The sequence below is a fragment of the Castor canadensis genome, chromosome 3 (genome assembly GCF_047511655.1).
Source record: "Castor canadensis chromosome 3, mCasCan1.hap1v2, whole genome shotgun sequence".
In the NCBI taxonomy this organism is placed as follows: Eukaryota; Metazoa; Chordata; class Mammalia; order Rodentia; family Castoridae; genus Castor; species Castor canadensis.
Genome location: NC_133388.1, coordinates 123,208,677 through 123,229,986, shown reverse-complemented (window position 1 = coordinate 123,229,986; position 21,310 = coordinate 123,208,677). Strand labels below are relative to the sequence as shown.

Below are 21,310 nucleotides of genomic sequence, written 5' to 3'. Positions count from 1 at the left end.
CTAATTGAATCTCACCCCCAGCCCCTTGAGCCTTCTTTTTAAGAGGTAGTATAGCTCAATGCATGGGAAAGAGGCCATTTCGTTAGTTTTCCAAGAATGCTGCAGCAAATTGCTACAAATTTAGGGGTAAAGCAAACTTACTATCTAGTAGCTCTATAGGCAAGAAGTCTGACATGGGTCTCACCATGCTAAAATCATGATATTGGCAGGACAGGCGTGGCTATGCTACTTTCTAGAACCTTTAGAGGAGAATGTATTTCCTTGCCTTTTCCAGTTTCTATAGTCTGCCTGTATTCCTTGATCATGAGCTCCTTCATCTTTAACCCATCTTTGATATGTACACCAATATGTACAAAGCCCCAGGTTTGATCCCTAGAACCAAAAAAAAAAGTCAAGTCTGTCTCACATCATATCATTCTGATCTCCTTTTCTGCCTCCTTCTTCCAGTTTTTATGATTCTTGTGGTACCCTGGGCCCACACAAATAATCCAAGATAATCTTTGATTTTACAGTTAATTGATTAGCAACTTTCACTTCTTCTGCAAAAATTAATTCCTCTTTGCCATGTATGCAAGCCTATTCATAGGTTATAAAGATTATGATGTGGATATTCCTGGGGTTGAGAAGGCTTTATTCTGTCTACCAAAGCCCAGAATCTAGAACCAAAAACCCAGCTGCACTCCCAAGTTACACTTCATCTTAGGCAATTTAATTCACTTCTTATTTCATCTCTTCTTTTGAAAAAAGCTTAATAATAGTTATCCTCTGAAGGAGAGCAAAGATCTAGGCCCAGAATCTGAGTCATAGTAGTGCCTCAACATTTATTCATTTCCATTTTTCCCCCACCATCCTCTCAGAAATCATCATGGTGCTGGAGTGGAGCTGGACTTTGGATCCAAGTTCATTTTCGTTTCATGGCCCTGCTCTTTGCCTTGCTCTACATTGCTTCCTCCAAGAAGTCCTCGTGTTGAGAAAGACTGAGCCATGGATGACTTCACATACACAAATTGCTGGCTGTAGACTACATGTTTGTGTACCCCCAAATTCGTATGTTTACATTCTAACTCCGAAGATAATGGTCCTACAAGGTAGAACCTTTAGGAGGTGATTAGGTCATGAGGTCAGAGCCTTTAAGGTTGGGATTAGTGTCTTTATAAAAGAGGTCTACGAGAACTTCCTTGTCCCTTCCACATGTGAGGATTCAGAGAGAAGAAGTAGTCTCTGTGGAATGGCCATTATCAGATACCAGATACCAGATCTCCTGGCATCTTGGCCTTGAACTTTTCAGTCTCCAGAACTGTGAGAAATAGATTTCTGTTGTTTAATAGCCACCTAGTTTATTTTATTTTGCCAATGTGGACTAAACATTACCCTGTATTACTAGCCAAACACTCTGAAAGATTTTATTCTGATAGAGATAAACTAATTTTCTCCTCTAACAGATGTTATATTTAAAGGGTTTTTGGTGTTTATCAACATGTGATTAGAGAATTGAGCAATCCTCAGTGTTGGTCCAAGTGTTGGCAATACTGAATGGACCATGACCTACATAATGGTTGCCTTCAATGACAAAAGTAGATCAATCAGCAAAGTGTTTATTGTTCAGAGATATCACCTTCCACCATTACACAACAGGAATATTCTTTTTTGAACCTTTTTTTTTTTTGAGTTACAAACTAAAATAGTAAAGCAAGCCAGGAAAGTACAGCACCATACACTGCTTAGCCAGAAGTGTGCTAGAGAGCTCTCTGATACCTCCCTTATAAAAACACAAATCTCTACCTATTAACTTCAGTATACTCTTAAGTAGAACATGACTTTGCTCTAAGCTGTCCGTTTCCTGTACTTTATTATGAGAACAGGAAAAGAAACAAAAAAATCCACTAATGATAGCAGCCTAGTTCTTTTCTTCTACCAGTGGTGATGACGTGATTCATGTAGACAACCAAGGGTCTTGTTTGGAAGGAATTAAGTACAGCTGAACCTGCATATCTTCTGGTTCCATATCTGTGGATTCAACCAACTGTAGATTGAAAACATTCAGAAAAAAATTGTATCTGTATTGAACATGTACAGATTTTTCCTTCATCATTATTCCCTAAACAATACAGTATAAGTGTTCACATTGTATTGGGTGTTATAAGGAAAGTAGGGGAAATTTAAAGTATACATCATTTTATTCAAGAGACTTGAGCATAGCAGATTATAGTATTCAAGGGGACCTGGGAACAAACACCCCATAGACACTTAGAGATGGATGTAATTAGAAAGAGAATAATTGTCTTGTGTGAAACAGTGATATCAACAAATCAACATTTCAAAATAATTCATTATCTATATAACCTTAACATTTTAGCAACTCAGAAAAGTCATTGAATTTTTACTTTGAATACAATTTATCTTAACAGTAGTTTAATCTTATTTCTTACAGAATGGGCGGGGGAAGTATGAGAATGTGTGTGTTAGGGGAGAAGGATGAAAGGGAGAAAGAAACCTATACAAGTTCTTTTCTCCAAACAGTAACTAAGAAAAATGGGTCTCTGATTAGTGCCAAGGAAATCAAACGTGCAAGCCAACTGCCTTTTAAACTTTCCAATCCAGATTGCCCAACAGATTCGATATTCTGGACTTTAGCTCAAGAAAAAGATCGTTTTTGCTTCCAAAAAAGGCTTATGTCAGAGATATGGTGGCTGATCAAAAGATCAGAGTTACTCAAAGTGTTATCGTGATTGACACAAGCCACAACTGTTTTCGCCAATCTGCAAACAGGTAAGTGGACAACCTGGAAGTAATTCGCTGAGAAACTTTTAGCTCATCACTTCAGTAGCCCCAATCTCTGGCACCTCAACAGAATATAATACTTTCAGTATTGTAGGTTTTTGCTTGGGGAATTGTTATCTACCAGAACCTCATTTGACAGGGCTTTGTTCTTTCAGGATTCCCTCTTCTCCATTACCTGCTTTTTGAGTTTTCTTTTCCTGTTCTTCAGTAAATATAAGTTGCTTTTGTAAATTAGTTATCTGTAGAAATGTTGGGTTTCAACTACCCTTATCAGATACTGGTGAAGATGTGGAGCAAGTGGAACTCTAATATATTCCTTCTGGGAGTGTTAAAAAAATATGTAGTTACTTTAGAAAAGTGGCTATTTTCCAAAATGGATTGGGTAGAAAAATCTTTACCTTATAGCCCAGTAATCTTCTACTAGCTACTACTCATATGTGTGTACACACATACACACATTTCTGTATCTTAGGAAGTGGTTATCACCATGAATCCAGGTGATCACACAGAAATACTGAAAATAAAAACTTTCAAGCTTCATTATTGATTTCAATCTCCCTTGCACACTAGTAGAGAATCCTATTGATTCTAAAGTCAAAAATATATCCTAATTTTAACCACCTCCCATAACCTCACAGCTACAACCCTAGGCAAAGTGCTGTGATTTCTTCTGAGGACTACTGCAGTGGCTTCTCGGGTTGACAGTCTCACCAGTCTTTTTCCCAACAGAGGAAAAGAATTTCACAAAAGAAATCAAAATGGGTGCTCGCTCAGATAGCACATATACTAAAATTGGAACAATACAGAGAAGATTAGTATGGCCCCTGCACAAGGATAGCATGCAAAAATTCATGAAGCATTCCATGTTAATAAAAAGAAAGAAAAAAAAAACCAAAGTGGCCAGGCTCAGTGGCACATGCCCGTAGCCTCATCTACTCAAAAGGCTGAGATGCAAGGATGTTGAGTTCAGGAGTTCAGATCTGCCTGGGCAACATAGTGAGACACTATCTCAAAAAATGGGGTGGGGGAGGATGGGAAGGGGAAGAGAAATAAAAGGTAAGAAGAGAAAAGAAGGAATCTAAGATACAATAAAGACACTTGCACACCAATGTTCATTGCAGCACTGTTCACAATAGTCATGCTACGGAAACAACCCAGATGCCTTACAACTGATGAATGAACTAAGAATATGTGATGTAGGTACGTCTGTATCTATATCACATGTATATGTACATACAATGCAGTCTCATCCAGCCATAAGGAAGAATGAAACTATGTGGTTTGAAGGCAAATGGATACAATTGGTGGACATCATGATAAGTCAAGTAAACCAGGTTCAGAAAGATAAAGGCTACATGTTATCTCTCACATGTGGGAGACAGACACAATACAAATCTAAGCAATATTGCTAAAAACACTAATCGGAGAGGGAGAATAAAAGAAGGAAGTTAAGAAGGTGAATATGGGTGATTTATTTCCTGCACAAGAAAGAATACAGAATTTTAAAACCTGTTGAAATCACCATAAGAAGGAGACTGAGGCAGAAAGGAGAAAAATATTATGAACCAATTTGAGTTATAATACATAAATATATTTGTATGGAAAAGACACAAAGAAACTCCCTACAGAGCTATCTTAAGCAAACTAAAATACCTTTCTTCAAAAATGGAGAACAGGAAGGTAAAATATGTCCTGATTGGGGGATGGTACCAGGGGAAGGGGGAAGTATATAAGGAAAGGTTGAAGGAGGATGAATGGAAAAAATGAGACATATTGAAACTATTCCAGGAATGGAGCGAATGGTGGAGGGGTGAATATCAACTCTGATATGTTGTAAGAACTTTTGTAGATGTCACAATGTAACCCCAGTACAACAATAATATAATTAAAAAAAGAAAAAAATTCAAAGTGCTACAGTCAAAATGGGCAGAATCAAAGATAGGTAATCAAAGGCAATAAATGACCTTCAAGCTACTAAATTTGTAGATGACATTAAAGTTTTTACTTTGAGATACCCAACATTCCTATAATATGCTATGCTATAAACTTTTCAGACATAATTGTTCAAAGAATAAAAACTGAGTGAGCATAACAATGTACCACCATGTAAAATCTCTTTAAAATAGGTTGATGAGGGAAAAACAGTGATGAATATTTTTATCATTTTCAGACGTAAAAGTGCTTTCTAAGCAAGGCAGTAGATCCAGAAGTACAAATTACAGTAGTAAAACAATAAGAGCAAGTTTGAAAAAGTGTGAAAATTTCTATCATACAATAACCATTAATGATCAAACTGAAAAAGAACCCAAGAGGAAAACAAATTATAAAAGAAACAAAGAGTCCATTATGGTAAAGCACTTGCCTCGCATAACCAAGGCCCTGGTTTCTAGCCCAAAGATCACAAAAAATAAAAATAAAAAAGATGAAAAATAAAGCCTTATTTCCTCTTGATATTGGATTGGCAAAATTAAAGTGATTTATAATATTAGTATTAGCAGTCTGTAAGGAAATAGTCATATACATAAATCATCAGTAGTAACATAAATTGGTACTCCATAATCCTGCATAAATACTTCCACAAAAAATAACAAAAATGTCTTAATTAATGGGGAATAGATTCAGAAAATAAAAATATTACTCTTTAGAAATTAATGTTTTATTCTTAATTTGATAGGTTACTTACAACGACACATATAATGAAATAAGATGTATAAAATTGTATTACTTAACTTTATAATGTTTCTCAGATGCAGAAATGTCATCAATGTAATAAAAACTTCATTTTGCAAGTTAAAAAATAAATAACAAATAAATAAATACTTCCACAACAGCTCAAAGATATCCATGTGTGTGTGTGTATTTGTGTGTGTACAGTGCATTATCATACAATCCTTACAAATTTTTTTTATAAACTGACATGGAAAGCTGTCTAAATTATACCATGAAGTGGAAAAAGAAAGTTGCAACAAAGTATATTTTCCTACTATTTTTATTAACATGTACTGAGACATGTTAGTATAAGCATAAAAAATAATTTGTAAGAATAATACATAAGGAACTCCTAACCATGGTTTCCCTATTACAGGTGACATTAGACAGAGCATATTCTTACAGCATTCGAGTAAACTGTCCAAGCACAGGAAATAGTAGCAATAAAGAACACGACTCTAGGTACTGGGACAAATGAGGCTATCTCTTTATATCCTGAAACCCAGTTATCAAACTTCTCTAGACTGCAGTGCCCTGTACATTTGCATTAAGTAGAGTCTCCCTGGTAAAAAGGAATTAGTATTTGATCACATGAATATCTCAGCAAAATAACTTTTGGTGATACAAAGGAAGAGAAGCCTACCTCGCCCTTTTGCCTTCCTGAAGGTCCCCCCAAGTGCTCACCTCAATTACCCTCCTTGATCCAAAATGACCCTGTCAGCTGGTCTGCTCCTGACCTACATGTAAATTGGGAGTAGATCAAACAGTCTTCTTTTCCACCACCATTCTTTAAAGACATACCAAGAAGTGCACCTTACCTGGCTTTGGCTGACACGGCCAATAGAAAAGACAGAACCTATACAAAATCGCACAACCCTGAAGTTGAAGTTCTTGTTCTAATCATCTTGGGTTCTAAAGCAAAGTCACAACTACTGGAGAAGACAACCTGGGAGAGGGTACCACGCATTCCAGAAAGATCTCTGCACATGGGAGGAAATACAAACGACCTTATCTGGAGTAGTCATCGTGGGCATTCTAGAAATGTCCACAGATATCTGTATGCAGTACGATAATGCCACTGTCCCTCAAACCATTGCGAAACAACCTGTGTCACACATACTTGTACATATTGATACTTATATTTGTAAATATATATTAAAGTAGTAATTACTACTCAAAAAAAAACTGATACATCTGGTTTGCAAAAGTCATGAAAACTATACTTGTATATATGTATTTTAAAAAATGACAGAAAGGGGAAACAGAGTAAGTTCAAAGTGAACGATTTTATTTGAACTTCTCCACTTCTACATTCCAAACTGGATACAGAAAGACACATTTTTGAGTTTTGTTGACGTCATTGTTGGTAACTTCACTTCTCACGAAAATCTCATCAGTAAACACTATTTCATTTTCTCAGATGAGGTACGGTCAAGTAAACTGAGGCACAGAGCACCTCCCAGAGTGATTGCTCATAGCACGCACTGCCATTTTCTTGAACCATTTCTCTTCTAACTGAATGAAATGTAAGAAAATTCGCCTCCCGAAATGCTCTGTGCGTTCTAGGCCATAAAGCATCAACTCACAGCCACATGGCAAAAAATGTGAAAGTCACGCATGATGCCAAATTCATATGGCAAACCGAGGGCTGGGCCCCAAAGCTCTCACATACATGTGCGTGGGGGATGGGGGGAAGAGATGGAAGCAGTCTTTGTTATTTACACATGCTCGCAAGGATGCCAGTGTGGCCAGGAGCAAGTTCTGCCTGCTGGAAACCATGGAGGCGACTTGACTCCCTTCTCCATCTGGGTCGCGCTTGGCCGCGGGGCCCAGGCGCATGCGTGGCCTGGGCGGCCTGGGAACCTACCTGGTGCGCCGCGAGCGCAGGCACAGGGCAAAGAGCAGCAGGGCCGCGGCGAGAGCCAGGCCCGGGAGGCTGAGCAGCTCCATGGAGCCTGAGGACGCGTGTCCTGCCGTTCGGGGCGCGCGGAGTCGCGGTGGGCAGCTCGGAGTCTTTCTGCGAGCAGCTCAGGCGGCGACTCTGCAGCCTGCCTTGGCTTCTCTGAGCGGCGCCCCCTGGTCCCGGCTGAAGAAGCTGGCCTGCTCGCCGCGCCGACTGGAATGTCACTGCAGGTCCCCGAGGCCGAATTACAAAGTTAGTGTAGTCCCCTCCCCCGCCCCGTCCCCCCGCCTCTCCGCCTCCCTATTCCCTCACGAACCGCCCCGCTCTGCCACTTCTGGAAATCTGTGCGTTTACTCTTTGGGAAAGAAGTTAGGATGTCCCGAGAAAGAGCCCTAGAGTTCTGGAGGAGGGGAATTTCACCTCTAAATTGGAAGCGAGTGGCTGGGATTCCTCGTCCCTTCTCCCGCGGGGCGGGAGGAGCGATTCTGAGGAGCGGTGGGACGCCGCCCTTTGTGCTCTAGCTTGGCATCACCCCTGGAGTTGGGCAGACCCCAACACAATTCAAGTCCACCTCCTTCATCCTCCCATTTGTTCACACGTTTTGTTGAGGACCTACTGTGTACCAAGGACAGAGACCAGGGCTGTGATCTTTCAGAAGTTCTCAGCTGGTGCACAGTCCAGAAAACGCCAAGTAAAGGAAGCTATTGCAAAACAGCCCGTTTAAGGGCCAAAAAACACAGCCTGTACTAACAAAGAACAAGGGAGAAACTTTAAAAAGATCCTTTTCTGAATAGGATCATCCACTAAATATTTTGCATGTTTACTTCCCTCCCCACCAAACTTGTAAAATTTCACAGTATTTCATAGAAAATGAGATTTCATTGAGATATATTTACCATTCTAACCAAAGCCAATTTCAAAATGTCTCTGTCCTTTCCATCATGCAACATTCAATTTCCCCACTCCTCTGAGCTTCAAAACTGGTCTCCATGCTTCTCATCTTTGATTTTTCCAGGTATCATCTCCTAAAACATAGACCTGCTTTTACCCTGTCCAAAACTCTGCAATAGTCATAAATCTTCTACCTGCAATGAGAAACTGTCCACAACTTGTTTTCATGGTACAATTCCCTGACTAGTACAGTTCCATACACACCAAAGCATGCACTAATGTGCATACCGTTATTTAGGGTGTTCCCTCTGCCTGAAAAAATGTTCTATCTTCCCCAAATGCTAAAATTCTGCCTACCTCTCAACACAGTCCAAATCTCACTTTTTTCTATAAGTTGCCCAAATTTTACATTTGTATTAATCTTTCCTCCCCATACTGCTAACACTCTGTTGCTGCTTTTCACCCAATTACATTTTCCCACTCTTTCTAAATTATATCTAAGTTTGCTTTTCCTGCTGCAAAAAGTGAATGCTCTGCCTGGAGCACAAGGGTCAAATTAGCACAACGCACAGCCTTGTGGCACAAAGTATGTCCCAAATATTTCATCCAATATTATTTGTTATGTATTTGGAATTCAAATTTAACAAGTCCTATATTTTTATTTGCTAAATCTAAATCTGACAAATCTAGTTTAATTCCACCTCAAGGGTTCATATGGCAAACAGATATGGCAACTGTAAAATTCTGGCTGCCTACCAGTTCCCTTCAGAAGTCAGCCACAGTTCTTTCACCATTGGTTGCCAGCATTACTGTTTTGTGTATCTTGGACACACTAATTGGACCACTGTCAACAGTCAATCCTAAAGGAGTCATCATGGCTCACCCTTAGACTTCCAGGTACTCAGATATGGTGGTATCTTCAGTATTAGATGACAGGTGGCCTAATCACATCATTTCTTCTCAGAAAATATTGATTTGAAACACATGGAAAAAGAGATACAGAGACAAAACTGGAAGTAAAATCAGAGGGAGTAAAAGGAGAGGGTGATAGATCCGTGTCTATAAGTAAGAGCAATGAATGTCAGGATAAGTCACACTCAAGAGTCTCACTCACCAGTCTAGGTAGCCTTCATCTACCAACTGGCTGGAGTGGTGCTGTTTTAAATGTCTTTTGTCTCCATGAGTTCATGTGTTGGAGGCTTGGTCTTTAGTGTGGTGGTGAGTCCTTTGAGAGGTGGTGTTAATAAGACAGAGTAGGTAGGGCATTGGGGACATTGCCCTTTGTTCTAATGGGACCCTGCTTAGTTTATTTATTTATTTATTTATTTATTTATTGAGGGTACTGGGGTTTGAACTCAGGGCCTATGCCTTGACCTACTCCACCCCGTTTCTTTTTATGATGGTTTTTTCAAGGCAGGGTTTTGCGAACTATTTGCCTAGGCTGGTGACTTGTTCTTTTAAAAGTGAGTTATTATAGAAGAGCAAGTCTGAATCCTGAATCCCTCTCTGGTTTCCTGTCTTGCCATGTGATTTCTCCCTTTCTTATACATTTCGGTCATAATGTCATCCACCATGATGTGATACAGACAAGAGGAACCTCACTAGAGACTCATCTAACAGATCTGCCCCATCTTGAACTTTCAGCCTCTAAAATTGAGCTAAATAAACCTTTTTTTTTTTTTTTGTAGTACTGGGGCTTGAACTCAGGGCCTGTAGCTTGTTAGGCAGCTACTCTACCACTTGAGCCACTCCATAATCCCTTTCTTATGTTGGGTATTTTCGAGATAGGGTTTCATGAACTATTTGCTTGGGACTGACTTGAACCACAATCTTCCTGATTTCTGTCTCCTGAGTAGCTAGAATTACAGGTGTGAACCTGGCTCTTTCCTTTATAAAGTAGTACCCTGAGGTATTTTGTTATAATAAAAGTGGTCAGCTTTTTTATACTCTCTCTCTCTTTCTAAGTTAGGGAAATGCCACTCACAAAAGAAAGCTCACGAGAGAGTCTCACGTCCAGCAAGCAAAGTTTATTGGCAGGCTAAAGCTGCCAGGCTGCCCATGAAAGAGGTGCAGCAGTTGACTCTGAGGCAGGGAGGCTTTTATGTATGCTTTGTGTGGGAGAACGAGAAAGTAGGTGATGTGAAAATTTACTGAGGTTGTTGGGGCAGAAAGTTCTCAATTGAGCAAGGGGTTTCTGGTGTGTACCTTCTGAGAACTGATGGTTGTTCTTTGAGGTGTGTTTTCTGGGAGCAGAGGGGTGGTTTTATCACTACCCAGGAAGCACAATGAAGATCAGAATGGAGACCCAGATCGGCCCAAAGTGGAGGCACTTTTGCCTGCATATTTTTATTATTCCCCCCTTTTTGTTTATATATTTTGGGAAGGGAGGGGAAGGGGCGAAGGTCTGTCTTCTGTATCTACTTCTGCTGGGTTGGGGCTGCGATCTTAGTGCTGTATAAGGGGGATGATTGATGAAGACCCTGATTCAGTCCTGTAGGAGCCACTGTAGTAGATTGAGCAGGCAGGGACCTATAAGGGCAGCAGAAATACCATTATTAAGGGACCTATTAAAGGGAGCAGCCAAGGCCAGACACCCTCCAGGAGGCTCCAGGATGAGGTTGGATGTTGTCACCATTTTTCCATCGTGGTCCTGATCTCGGCTATCTTCCCTTGAGCCAGGCCAGACTGGTTGGGATAGCAGCAGCACTCTTCGCCCAGAAAAAGGCAAGTTCCACCTTTTTCAGCCATGAGCAGTTCGAGGGCCCTATGGTTCTGCAGAACAACCGCAGCCAGGGAGGTAACCTGTTGTTGTAGCGCCTCCAGGGTGTCTGCCATCCTATTGAAATCATCATAGATTTCTCAGGAGAGCTTTTGGTACAAATGAACTGCTGTCCCAATTCTGGCTGCCCCATTCCCAAGGCCATAAAAATCCCCATGCCAGTGAAGAGGGGAACTGCCACTGATCTCTTCTGCTGGTACCTAGGGAAGTCATAAGGGGTGAAATTAAGGTTCAGCTGAATTTCCATTTCTCCTTTTGTGTAGATGGTTAGTGCTGGGATGAGGAGCACAGGAAGGCCTTTGGTATTCCACTAGGGGATGCCAGACTCAGAGAGACTGTTCCCAGGAAGGGGAGAATGAAAGGGAAGAGGCCCCTGGGGAGGTACATTTTAATATAGGAGAGGCTGTCACAGAAGGGTGAAAGTGTAAATTTCCTCAGGAGTAAAATCTGAGAGAGTGCCTTGAAGGTGTAACTCACCCACCCACTCCAGGAGGTGAGGGTAAGAGGGTGGAAGGAGATTTGAAAGTGGGGAAAAAGCTGCCTCTATGTACAGAATGTACAGAAAGGAGTAAAATCGAGGGCAGGCTGGAAAGGGAAAACATGGCGAGGGGTTGTTACAGAGAAAGATTAAGTGTAACAGGAGGTCACAAGGCATTAGAGGATCGCCTCAGTTCTTACCTGTGAGTGTGGCCTCTTCTTCAAGAATGTCAGGGAGGTGGGAAATCTTTATCTTCGCTGACCTAACCGGGGAGGAGGGATTGGTAGGTAGTCTCTGGGACTGCCAACTTTAGATTTCTGAAGTGCACCCAGGCAGGATGCCCCTCCAGTTTGGCAGTCATGAGGATGACCCTAAAAGGCCCCTTCCATTTTTCTTGCAGCTGGTTAGACGTGTATGGAGAGATTAGGTAGACTAAGTCCCCCACCTGAAGGGAAGGTAGAGTTGCATCTGGAGAGGGAGAGGGATGAGGCAATTGACTATGTGCATAAGTCCAGAGCAAAGAGCGGAGGTAAGCAAGGAGGGGTGTGAGAGCAGGAGGAGAGATGTTGGGCAACTCGGGTTGAACTGTGATGGGGAGTAGGGGGTGACCATACAGGAGTTCAAAGGGGCTAAGCATTAGTGGCTTCTTTGGAAGGGTCCAAAGTAGGAGAAGGGCTAGAGGTAAGAATTTTACCCAATCAAGATGTAACTCGAGGGATAATTTAGTGAAAATATTTTTTAAGGTGCAGCTAGCACACTCGACCTTGACAGAGGATTGAGGATGGTAGCAAATGTGGAACTTCCAGCAAATCTGTAGGGCTTTTGCCAGCCCTTGGGAGACTGAGGAGGTGAACTAGGGTCCATTGTCTGACTGGATAGAAGTGGGCAAGCCAAAACGTGGGATGATTTCAGTGCCCAGAATCAAGGCAACAGTGGAGGCCCTCTTTTTGGTCATGGGGAAGGCCTCAACCCATCCAGAGAAAGTGTCTACCAGTTCTAGGAGATATCTGGTTCTTTTTATAGGGGGCATATGGGTGCAGTCGATCTGCCAGGCCATGGTGGGAATTGATCCCCTTGCTTGGTGAGTAGGAAAAGGCGGGGGCCTGATGTTGGAGTGGGGTGTGTGTGTTGGCAGATTGAGCATGATTGGGTGATGTTTTTGAGGTATTGGAGGTCCTCGGGAGATAAAGAAAGGGATTATCTGAAGAAGGTGTGGAGGGCTTGTAAATTTGGGTGAAAGAGCATGTACAGGTATGAGAGGAGTGTCTTTATCTCAGCAGGGGGAAGGGAAAGTTTAGTGGGCAGTGCATTCGAGAAAGGAGGCTTGATGCCTTGAGAACCTGGGTTATTAGAGAGGCATTAACTATGGGGGTGCCTTTAGTGTTTAGGAATCCCCTTTCTTTCCATATAGCGGAGTGCGACAGCAAGATGTGGAAAGCATACTTGGAATCCATATAGATATTTACCATCTTATCTCTAGCCAGGGTTAGCGTTCTGGCTAAGGTGATAAGTTCTGCTTTTTGTGAGGTGGTGCCTGTAGGGAGTGGGTGTGCCTCAATGATAGCAGAGTCGGACATGATAGCATATCAGGCCCTTTAGAGACCCTCATGGAGAAGTGAACTACCGTCTATGAACCATGTTGGTCAGTCCAGGGGAGAGGTTGACACTTGAAGAGACAGAAAACAAGAAGGGGGCATGGAGTGGAGGCCCTTGTATGTTAGTAGCTCAGAGAGGCCATGGGAGGAGAGGGCAGTGAGGAGGGATCTGAAAGTAAGTTTTTTGCTTTCTTGAATTAGAAGGGAGGTGGCTGCCAGAGCTCTGAGACATGCAGCCCATCCCCTAATTGTGGGTCTAATTGTTTGGATAGGGAGGGTCCTATGTTGTTTACCAGGATCCCAAGGTCAAACCCCTGCTTTTCAAAGACATATAAAAAGAATGGGTGGTTGAGGTCTGGCAGGCGGAGAGCTGGGGAACACAACAGGACATGTTGGAGAATCCTAAAGCATCCCGAGATGGAATGTGTGGGGTCCAAAGGTTCTTGGGTGGGACCCTTGGATGCCTCATATAGAGGCTTGGCCTTCAAGATGAAGTTGGGTACCCAGACCCAGAGCTAGCCAGCCAAACCAATAAAGGAAAGTATTCAGACTTAGTGGAGGGGACAGGAAGTGAGGCTAACATAGGCCTTTTGGGTAGGCAAAATAGACAGACTAAAGTATGTATCTAAGTGAGGGAAAGCTGGACTTCTTTAGGTGACACCCAGTATCCCTTGTGCCCCAGAAAATTGAGTAGAAGAATGGTGTGTTGGCAGCTACTATCAAGGGAGGGACTGCATAGTAGGAGGTAATCTACATATTGGAAAAGTATGCTTGGGGAAAGTTGAAGGGTGAGGAGATCCTTAGCCAGGGCCTGACCAAAGAGATGGAGGCTGTAATGGAAGCCCTGAGGCAGGACAGTCCAGGTGAGTTGGCAAGAGGTGTGTATATCTGAGTCAGTCCATGTGAAGGCAAACAGGTCTTGGGATTTGGGGTGAACAAGGATAGTAAAGAAAGCAACATAGAGATCTAGGATGGTAAAGTGGGTTGTGGTACTGGGAATGAGAGATAGAAGAGTGTAGGAGTTTGGGACCACTGGATGTATGGGGGTGGGTCACAGCAGTACTGATTAGGTAGAGGTCCTGTACCAGATGATAGGATCCATTGGGCTTTTTTACTGGTAAAATGGGAGTGTTGTATGGACAAAGCAAGTCTTTGGTTAAGAGTTCTGAGATAATTAGTTTTAGTCCCTTTAAGTAGGTCAGGGTGATGTGATATTGGGACTGATTGGGGAAAATGGAGAGATCCTTTAAAGTGATAACAACAGGGTCTTGGTGAGTGGCAACAGCAGGACTTTGGAGATCCCAAACAACAGGGTCAACCAGCGAGGAGGGTAGAGGCAAGGGGTCAGGTAAGGCCAGGGAAGTTTGTGGGACAGTGGCACTCAGCATAGCAAGAATAGCAAGGAAGGGTCGTGAGAGGGGAGACAAGGGGCTGGTGGGCTGCAGGTGGAAGGGCAAGGGTACAAAGTGAGAGTGGCTTGGAACTTTGAGAGGATGTCTTGTCCCAAGAGTGGAGTAGGGCAATTAGGGAGGATCAGAAAGGAATGAGTGAAAAGTGAGCCACCCAGCATGCAGTTTAAGGAAAAAGTCATTAACAGCTGGGTGGGGTGCCTTCCACCCCGACAATGGAAGTCTGTGAATGTCTAGTAGGACCCCAGAACTCCAGCAAGGCCAAAAAGGAGGCACCAATATCTAAGAAAAAGGATATAGACCTACCTTCAGTGATGGAAGTTACCTTGGGCTTCTGTGGAGTTATTATCATCTGGCCGGGGAGTCCTGGGCCCCTTCAGTCTTCTGCTGCCAGACCTAGAAGATTGGTTAGAGAAGGGGAATGGTGGGGATGCTTGGACCCTCCTCCTTGAGGGGCAAAGGAACAATCCAGTGTCCAGTGGCCCTCCTGTTTGCATTTGGGGCATGGCCCTGGTGGGCAGCATGGCTTAGGTCATGTGTAGACCCAGTGTCCTTCAAAGCCACATCTGAAACGTGGTCTGGAAGGAGCTCAGGATTTTCCTGGGCTGCAGGAGCCTGAAGTTGGGGGCCCCTTTTGTAGGGCTTGTATCAGCATCTGGAATTTGGCCTTATCTCTCCTCTCTCTGTCAGATTTTTGTTTTTCCTCTCTGTAGTTGTCAACCTTAAAGGCCACATTTAAAATTGGAACCTGTGGAGTCTGGGGCCATTTTCTAACCTCTTGAGCTTTTTCCTAATGTGGGGGGCTGCCTGAGAAATGAAATGGGTCATTAGGATGATAGTACCATAGGGGGTCTCTGGGTCCAGTTTAGTATAACATCATAGCGCCTCAGTAGAAGTGACAGAAAGTGGGCCAGATTTTCCTCCTTTTCTTGGTGGACCTTTCTAATTTTACCAAAATTAACAACCTTTTGGGTGACCCTTTTTAACCCTGCTACCTGGCAAGTGACCATTTGATCCCACAGAGTCCAGCCATTGGTCTGGTAATCCCAGTTGGGCTCTTGAGCTAGGACAGCAGTAGCCCCAATGGGATGGGCAGGTGTAGTTCAGTGCACATCATCTGCATGTGCCCTAGCCACATCCCAAACCCATTGCCTCTCATCTGGGAGGAGAACAGAGGAGAGGATGAGATATATGTCATGCCAGGTAAGGTCATAAGACTGGGCCAAATATTGGAACTCTTTAACATAGGAATGGGAGTCAGTGGTAAAGGAGTCAAGACGTTTTTCAATTTGGGAGCGGTCAGAGAGAGAGAAGGGAATGTGAACCTGGACAATGCCCTCTGCACCTACCATCTCCCTTAATAGGTATATGGAGACAGTCTGAGGGGTCTCCTGTGAGTGGGTGTATGGAAGACTCACAGGGTCTTCTGGGATCAGGGGTGCAGAGGGGCCCAGTGGAGGAATGGCCTGTGACTAGTAGTGTGGAGGTTCGTTAACAGGGTCAATGGGAAGGCCTCAGGGTCAGAAGAAGAATCAGGATAAGACTGAGTTTGCTTGATTGCCAAGAGAACCTGGGCAGGAGAGCAGGAGGCACAGAGGGAGGGTTTAGAGTGTAAGTAAGAAAAGGCTTGGACATAGGGGATCTCCTTCCACTTGACAGTGCTGCTCACAAAAATTGTGTAAATCCCTTATAATGTTGAGATCAAAAGTGCCATTAAGCGGCCATTTGGAGGCATTATCTAGATCACACTGTGGCCAGGCCTGATTGCAGAGGAAAATGAGTTTCTGCGGCTTAAGATCAGGCATCAAATGGAGAGGTTTTAAATTGGCCAGGAGACATCCCAGAGAAGAATCTGGGGGAATTTGGGATGGTCCTGCCCCCATGGTGCAGCCCGAGCTGAGGAAAAGATGTAACAGGCATCCCGAAGATATCAAGCCCTCAGGCGAGAGTAGGGGGTGGGACACCTGAGAGAGATGTCTCCATCACTAGGGTCCCACAGTCCTAGGGGACCCAGTCCCCAGGAGAGAGAGAGAGAGCCGAGACCTAGCACTAGGATTTTGAGATGGGAAGATCAGGACTTTGTGGAAAGGACTCACCAAGAGAAGACCATCGAGGTGAATTGGCCAGTGTTGGATGGAGAAGGGAGATGCACCAGGAGGGCGGAAATCTCCTGTGAGCTGTGAGGCTGCTCCTAGGGTCCAGAGACCCTGACAGAGCAGCTGAAATCCCTGAAGAAGGGAGAGCAAGGTCGGTGTCAGAGTACACTCAGATCCAAGTCACAGAACCAAAATGTTAGCTCACAAGAGAGTCTCATGTCTAGCAAGCGAAGTTTAATGACAGGCTAAAGCTGCCAGGCTGCCCATGAAAGAGGTGCAGCAGCTGACTCTGAGGCAGGGAGGCTTTTATGTATGCTTTGTGTGGGAGAACGAGAAAGTAGGTGATGTGAAAATTTACTGAGGTCGTTGGGGCAGAAAGTTCTCAATTGAGTAAGGGGCCTCTGGTGTGTATCTTCTGAGAACTGATGGTTGTTTCTTTGAGGTCTGTTTTCTGGGAGCAGTGCAGTGGTTTTATCATTAACCAAGGGGCACAATGGAGACCCAGCCAGGCACTTTTGCCTATTCCTATTACTGTCTTCTCTCTATGTCTCTTTCTTCTCTCAATCTCTCTCTCTCTCTCTCTCTCTCTCTCTCTCTCTCTCTCTCTCTCTCTCATTGCAGTGCTTAGATCTAACCCAGGGCCACTTGAGCAGACACTCTACCTAAGTCAAACCCAGCCCTACTCTTTCTAATGTAATATTAGGACTTGCAGACTTCTCTTTTCATTCTCAGGAGCCTTTCTGAAATTCACCAAATCCTAACTAATGACTATTTCCCCTACATTTCAACATGGACATTCTAATCCTCCTACTTAAGACTTTGAAAATACTATTACACTGACTAAAACCTCCAAGGCACCTACTTAACAAATTTGTTGAGTAAAAACTAAGTCCACAGCACTATACATAGTCTGTTGGATCTATAAAGATGACTGTGATGTCACTGCTTGTGAAAAAACTGAGATGGAGAGGGCTAAAAAGATTCATAAATTAATGTTGGATAAAAGACAATGAGTCACATGTGATTGTGAAGAGACAATGAGGGAATTTAAGAACATGCATACATATGGCTTCAATCTTGTGAGTTCCTGTGAAGCAAATGATGTGCTAGGGAAAGGGTAGATTAGCGTCTTCAGTTATTGCAAAATATTTGGAAGGACCACTGTGGGAAATGTCAAAGTGGAACCCCATACATTCTTTTCCCAATATTATGAAGTCTCTAAAATCAGGATGGAATGTTCAGCTGAATGTCCTATCAACTTTTGACATAAAATGTAGACTAGGTTTTGAATCATATCAAACCATAATCACTTATAACTAAAAAGGATGACTGCTGTTATCTTTCTCCCCTTCCCATCAGTTCTGCCATAACTAACTTTGATTTCCTATCTCCTTATATTAGAATTAAGAACACCACTGGGAAAAACTGTGAGATAGAGGAGGAAAAGAAGAGAAGATGTGTTGCATATTTCGCATACATTACTTCATCTAATCCTCAAAATAAATATCTGATTTAGATATTGATATTATAGGTTGATTATCTTTTATCTGAAATACTCTGGGTTTCATATTTTTTGAATATTGGAATAATGAGATATCATAAAGATTGGACCCATGTCTAAACGTCAAATTCATTTAGGTTTCCTATATATACCTATACTCATTGCTTGAGGGTAAGTTTATTCAATATTTTTAGTGTATCTGGCTTTTGATTGTGACTTGTTACATGAAGTTAAGTGTGGTATTTTCTGTTAGGGTGAACAAAAGGAAGCCATGTTAGAACTAGATCCCTTCACCCTTAAAGGTGGCTTACTAGAAACTCTCCACCCAGCCCAAGAAACTCCCCACCAGCCTAGAAGGAATGACCTGCCCTTAAGCCATGATCTTGGGAAGGTCAGAGGGTCATTAAGGATTATTCTGCCTGTGGACCTTCCTGGGGCTTCTCCACCTACCTCCTTTATCTACCCCCAGTCTGTAGTGGATGGAACCTCCAGCTCTCTTGCTGAAGTCCCCCCTCCACAGGACCACTTCTCCACAATAAACCCTGCCCTGGCATTGAGCTGTCACCCCACCTTTCCATCCTGTGTCTTTAGTACTCAAAATGTTTTCAATTTCTGTGTTGGGGATTCTCAACCCTTTTACATAAAAGAAAACTAACATTCAAAGAATTTCAGGACACATTTCTGTCTGTGAAGTAGCCCCTCTTTTGCTGTACCTTCCTACCCTTCTTAGAGCTTTCTTTCACTAACCCTTTACTATACCTGTTCAATCATTATTGCCTTTATTTTTTTTGAGTCCAGTTTTTATTTTGGGTTGTCCATAACTGAGGTAACTCATGGGGACAACTGAGCTGCTGCTTTGCAGGTTTGCCTTCCTTGGCCCTTGGGTCACTCTAAAGCTAGTTTGAGGTTTTCCATATGAAAAGCATGATATAAAACTGTCTTCCTTATAGGTGTATGATTAAATTGTAAGAAGTAAATATATAACAATGGAAATGCCTGGAATGTCTCCTTTTTTTTTAGTAGTTGAGCACCTTCTGCTCCACTGGCATAGGTATAAGTAGAAATAAATTAATCAGATTAATTCAACCCAAATGAAGTGTTAGCATATTGATATATTACTTCTGCCCAATTAAAATGTAAAATGTGTCACTTTCTTCTTGCCTGAAGGCTGCTATTTGTTAGACTGAAAGAGGCACAGGATAGATAGGCAGGAGATGGCTCAAATGCCAGCACAGGGTTTATTCCCCTGCTGAGGGGAGTATCTAGCCAAAGCTAGAACCCTATTGATCCTTCAGACTTAGAGTAGATTTAGGGGAGGTGTCTGGAGGAGAAGTTTAGCTGGGTGGAAATTGGGAAGCTAGACTCCGCCCCTCCCCCCCAATTCCCTTGAGGCTAAAAAGCTGCCTGCAAAGGGGTGGGAGGGGATGTTCAATCCTTACATGGTGTCCTTTTTGTTCACCATAACACTATTCAAGCTCTGATTGAAACTGAGGTAGCAATAATCACATTTAGTGAGACTGCTATAAGCCTGAAAGTTATTGTTTAATTTAACACATAGTAAATAGTGAGGCATTGTAGATACAGGCTCCAAACCTGACTAAAAACATCTCAAATCATAGTGTTTCCTCTTATTCTGTCATTCTTTACAATTTAAACAGTTGCACTTATTTTCTCTTTGTGTTGGAATTAATAACCCTCAGGTGCCGAAAACAGACACACAAGAGACAGAAAATCTTGACAAGGCAATTTCTTTTGATCAAGTGGGTACAAACAAGTGCTCACTCCAGCTAAGCAAACACACAAGCACAAAATGGCTGACAGTGGCTCCTCCTTATATCCCTGTTGCAGTTGTACCTGCCCCTCACCTGAGATTTGTCCAGGTCAGAGGTTCACAATCTCCCTCAGTTGGCTAAAAGGCTTAGGGGATGGGTTAGGTCATGCAGTTTGGCTGGCAATGGAGTTGTACAGGAATCCAGAAGAAGAAACAGGACCCTCAAAACATGCAAGTCACCTAAGATGGTGACCTGAGGAATTTTTAAGTAATCTAATAGGGTAACATATTTTGATAGAAAATATCATTTTTCTTATATTTGTTAACCTTTCTCTTATAAAGTCAGGTTGAAATACTAACCCAGTACTCACTCTAGTCCAGGACACATATAGACATGTCTTCCAAAAATATTACTAAGTAAAGATGCTGTTGACCAGGTATAGTAGCATATGGCCTGTAATCCCAGAATTTGAGAGGTTGAAGTTGGAGGATCATCAGTTCAAGACCTATATGGGCTACATAGTGAGACCTTGTCTCAAAATAAAAATAACCAAAATAATAATTAATAATGGCCCCAGCCAATTTATGATTTCTGTATTCATTCCTGTACAGAGAGCCATCAACCACATTCAAGTTTTTAGTTTCTTTTCTTGCTCTAGCCCTCCCATGCCCAACCTCCCTTTTTAAATGCTCCACATAGCTGTTTCACAAGCACTTTAAACTTATCATGTCAAACAACTCTTAATTAAACCCATCACATCTACTCCTTTTCCAAAGGTACCACCATCCCTCCAGTTGCTCATACTCCAAACTGAGAAGTCATTCTTGCTTCAAACTCATATAATTACCATGTTAAAACTCATCTTAAATCTGTTTTCTTTTCCATCTCTACAGCCACCCTACCTCTTCAGATGGCATCATCTTTCATCTACATGCCCTCAGATCTGTTCTCTCCTTACTCATCCATCCACTCTCCACACTACAATCATTGTCATCATTTTTAAATACAAATCTAGTAATGTTATTACACTTTAAATCCCTATAATAACATCACATTATTGGATGAAATACAAAATCCTTAATCATCAAGGTTGCAATCTTCAGGGACTAGGTCTTAGCTTTTGTTTCCCTGACAACCCCAACAACATCGACTGCCATGTGAGGTTCAGTAAAGGATCCTGTCCTCTTCAGTCTGTTCACATAGTCCTTATTTTGTTGGCGGTGAGGTGGAATCTGTGATCAGAAGACTTCCAAATTCTTTGTGTCCTGTAGGGAAGAATCCATGGCAGGACATGTAGGTATAAATGAAGTTTATTAAAAATGAGGGAAGGGTAATACGAAAGGAAGTATGGTGGGGCTCAGGTGGAATCTGGAGGGAGAGAGTGCTTTTCTTTTCC

The 21,310-nt window shown here is 42.5% G+C and overlaps 1 protein-coding gene, 1 long non-coding RNA gene and 1 other non-coding gene across 5 annotated transcripts in view; 2 read left to right on the top strand and 1 right to left on the bottom strand.

The window, feature by feature from the left end:
- Positions 1-7,600, bottom strand: part of Cyp7b1 (cytochrome P450 family 7 subfamily B member 1) — a 172,938-nt gene extending 165,338 nt beyond the window's left edge. Inside the window, exon 1 of one of the 2 annotated variants that reach the window (XM_074068596.1) lies at positions 7,358-7,600. In XM_074068596.1, coding sequence (XP_073924697.1) covers positions 7,358-7,440 — 83 coding nt within the window. In that variant the 5' untranslated portion in view covers positions 7,441-7,600. The remainder of the gene's footprint in view (positions 1-7,357) is intronic. The other variant, XM_020165369.2, reaches the window with a different exon arrangement.
- LOC141422007 (U6 spliceosomal RNA) lies at positions 3,544-3,652 on the top strand. Its single transcript, XR_012446676.1, has one exon. It is a non-coding gene; the product is annotated as a U6 spliceosomal RNA (small nuclear RNA).
- LOC141421662 (uncharacterized) overlaps positions 7,512-21,310 on the top strand; it is a 111,647-nt gene continuing 97,848 nt past the window's right edge. For both annotated transcript variants that reach the window (XR_012446328.1, XR_012446327.1), the window contains exon 1: positions 7,512-7,645. This is a non-coding gene — a long non-coding RNA (uncharacterized lncRNA). The remainder of the gene's footprint in view (positions 7,646-21,310) is intronic.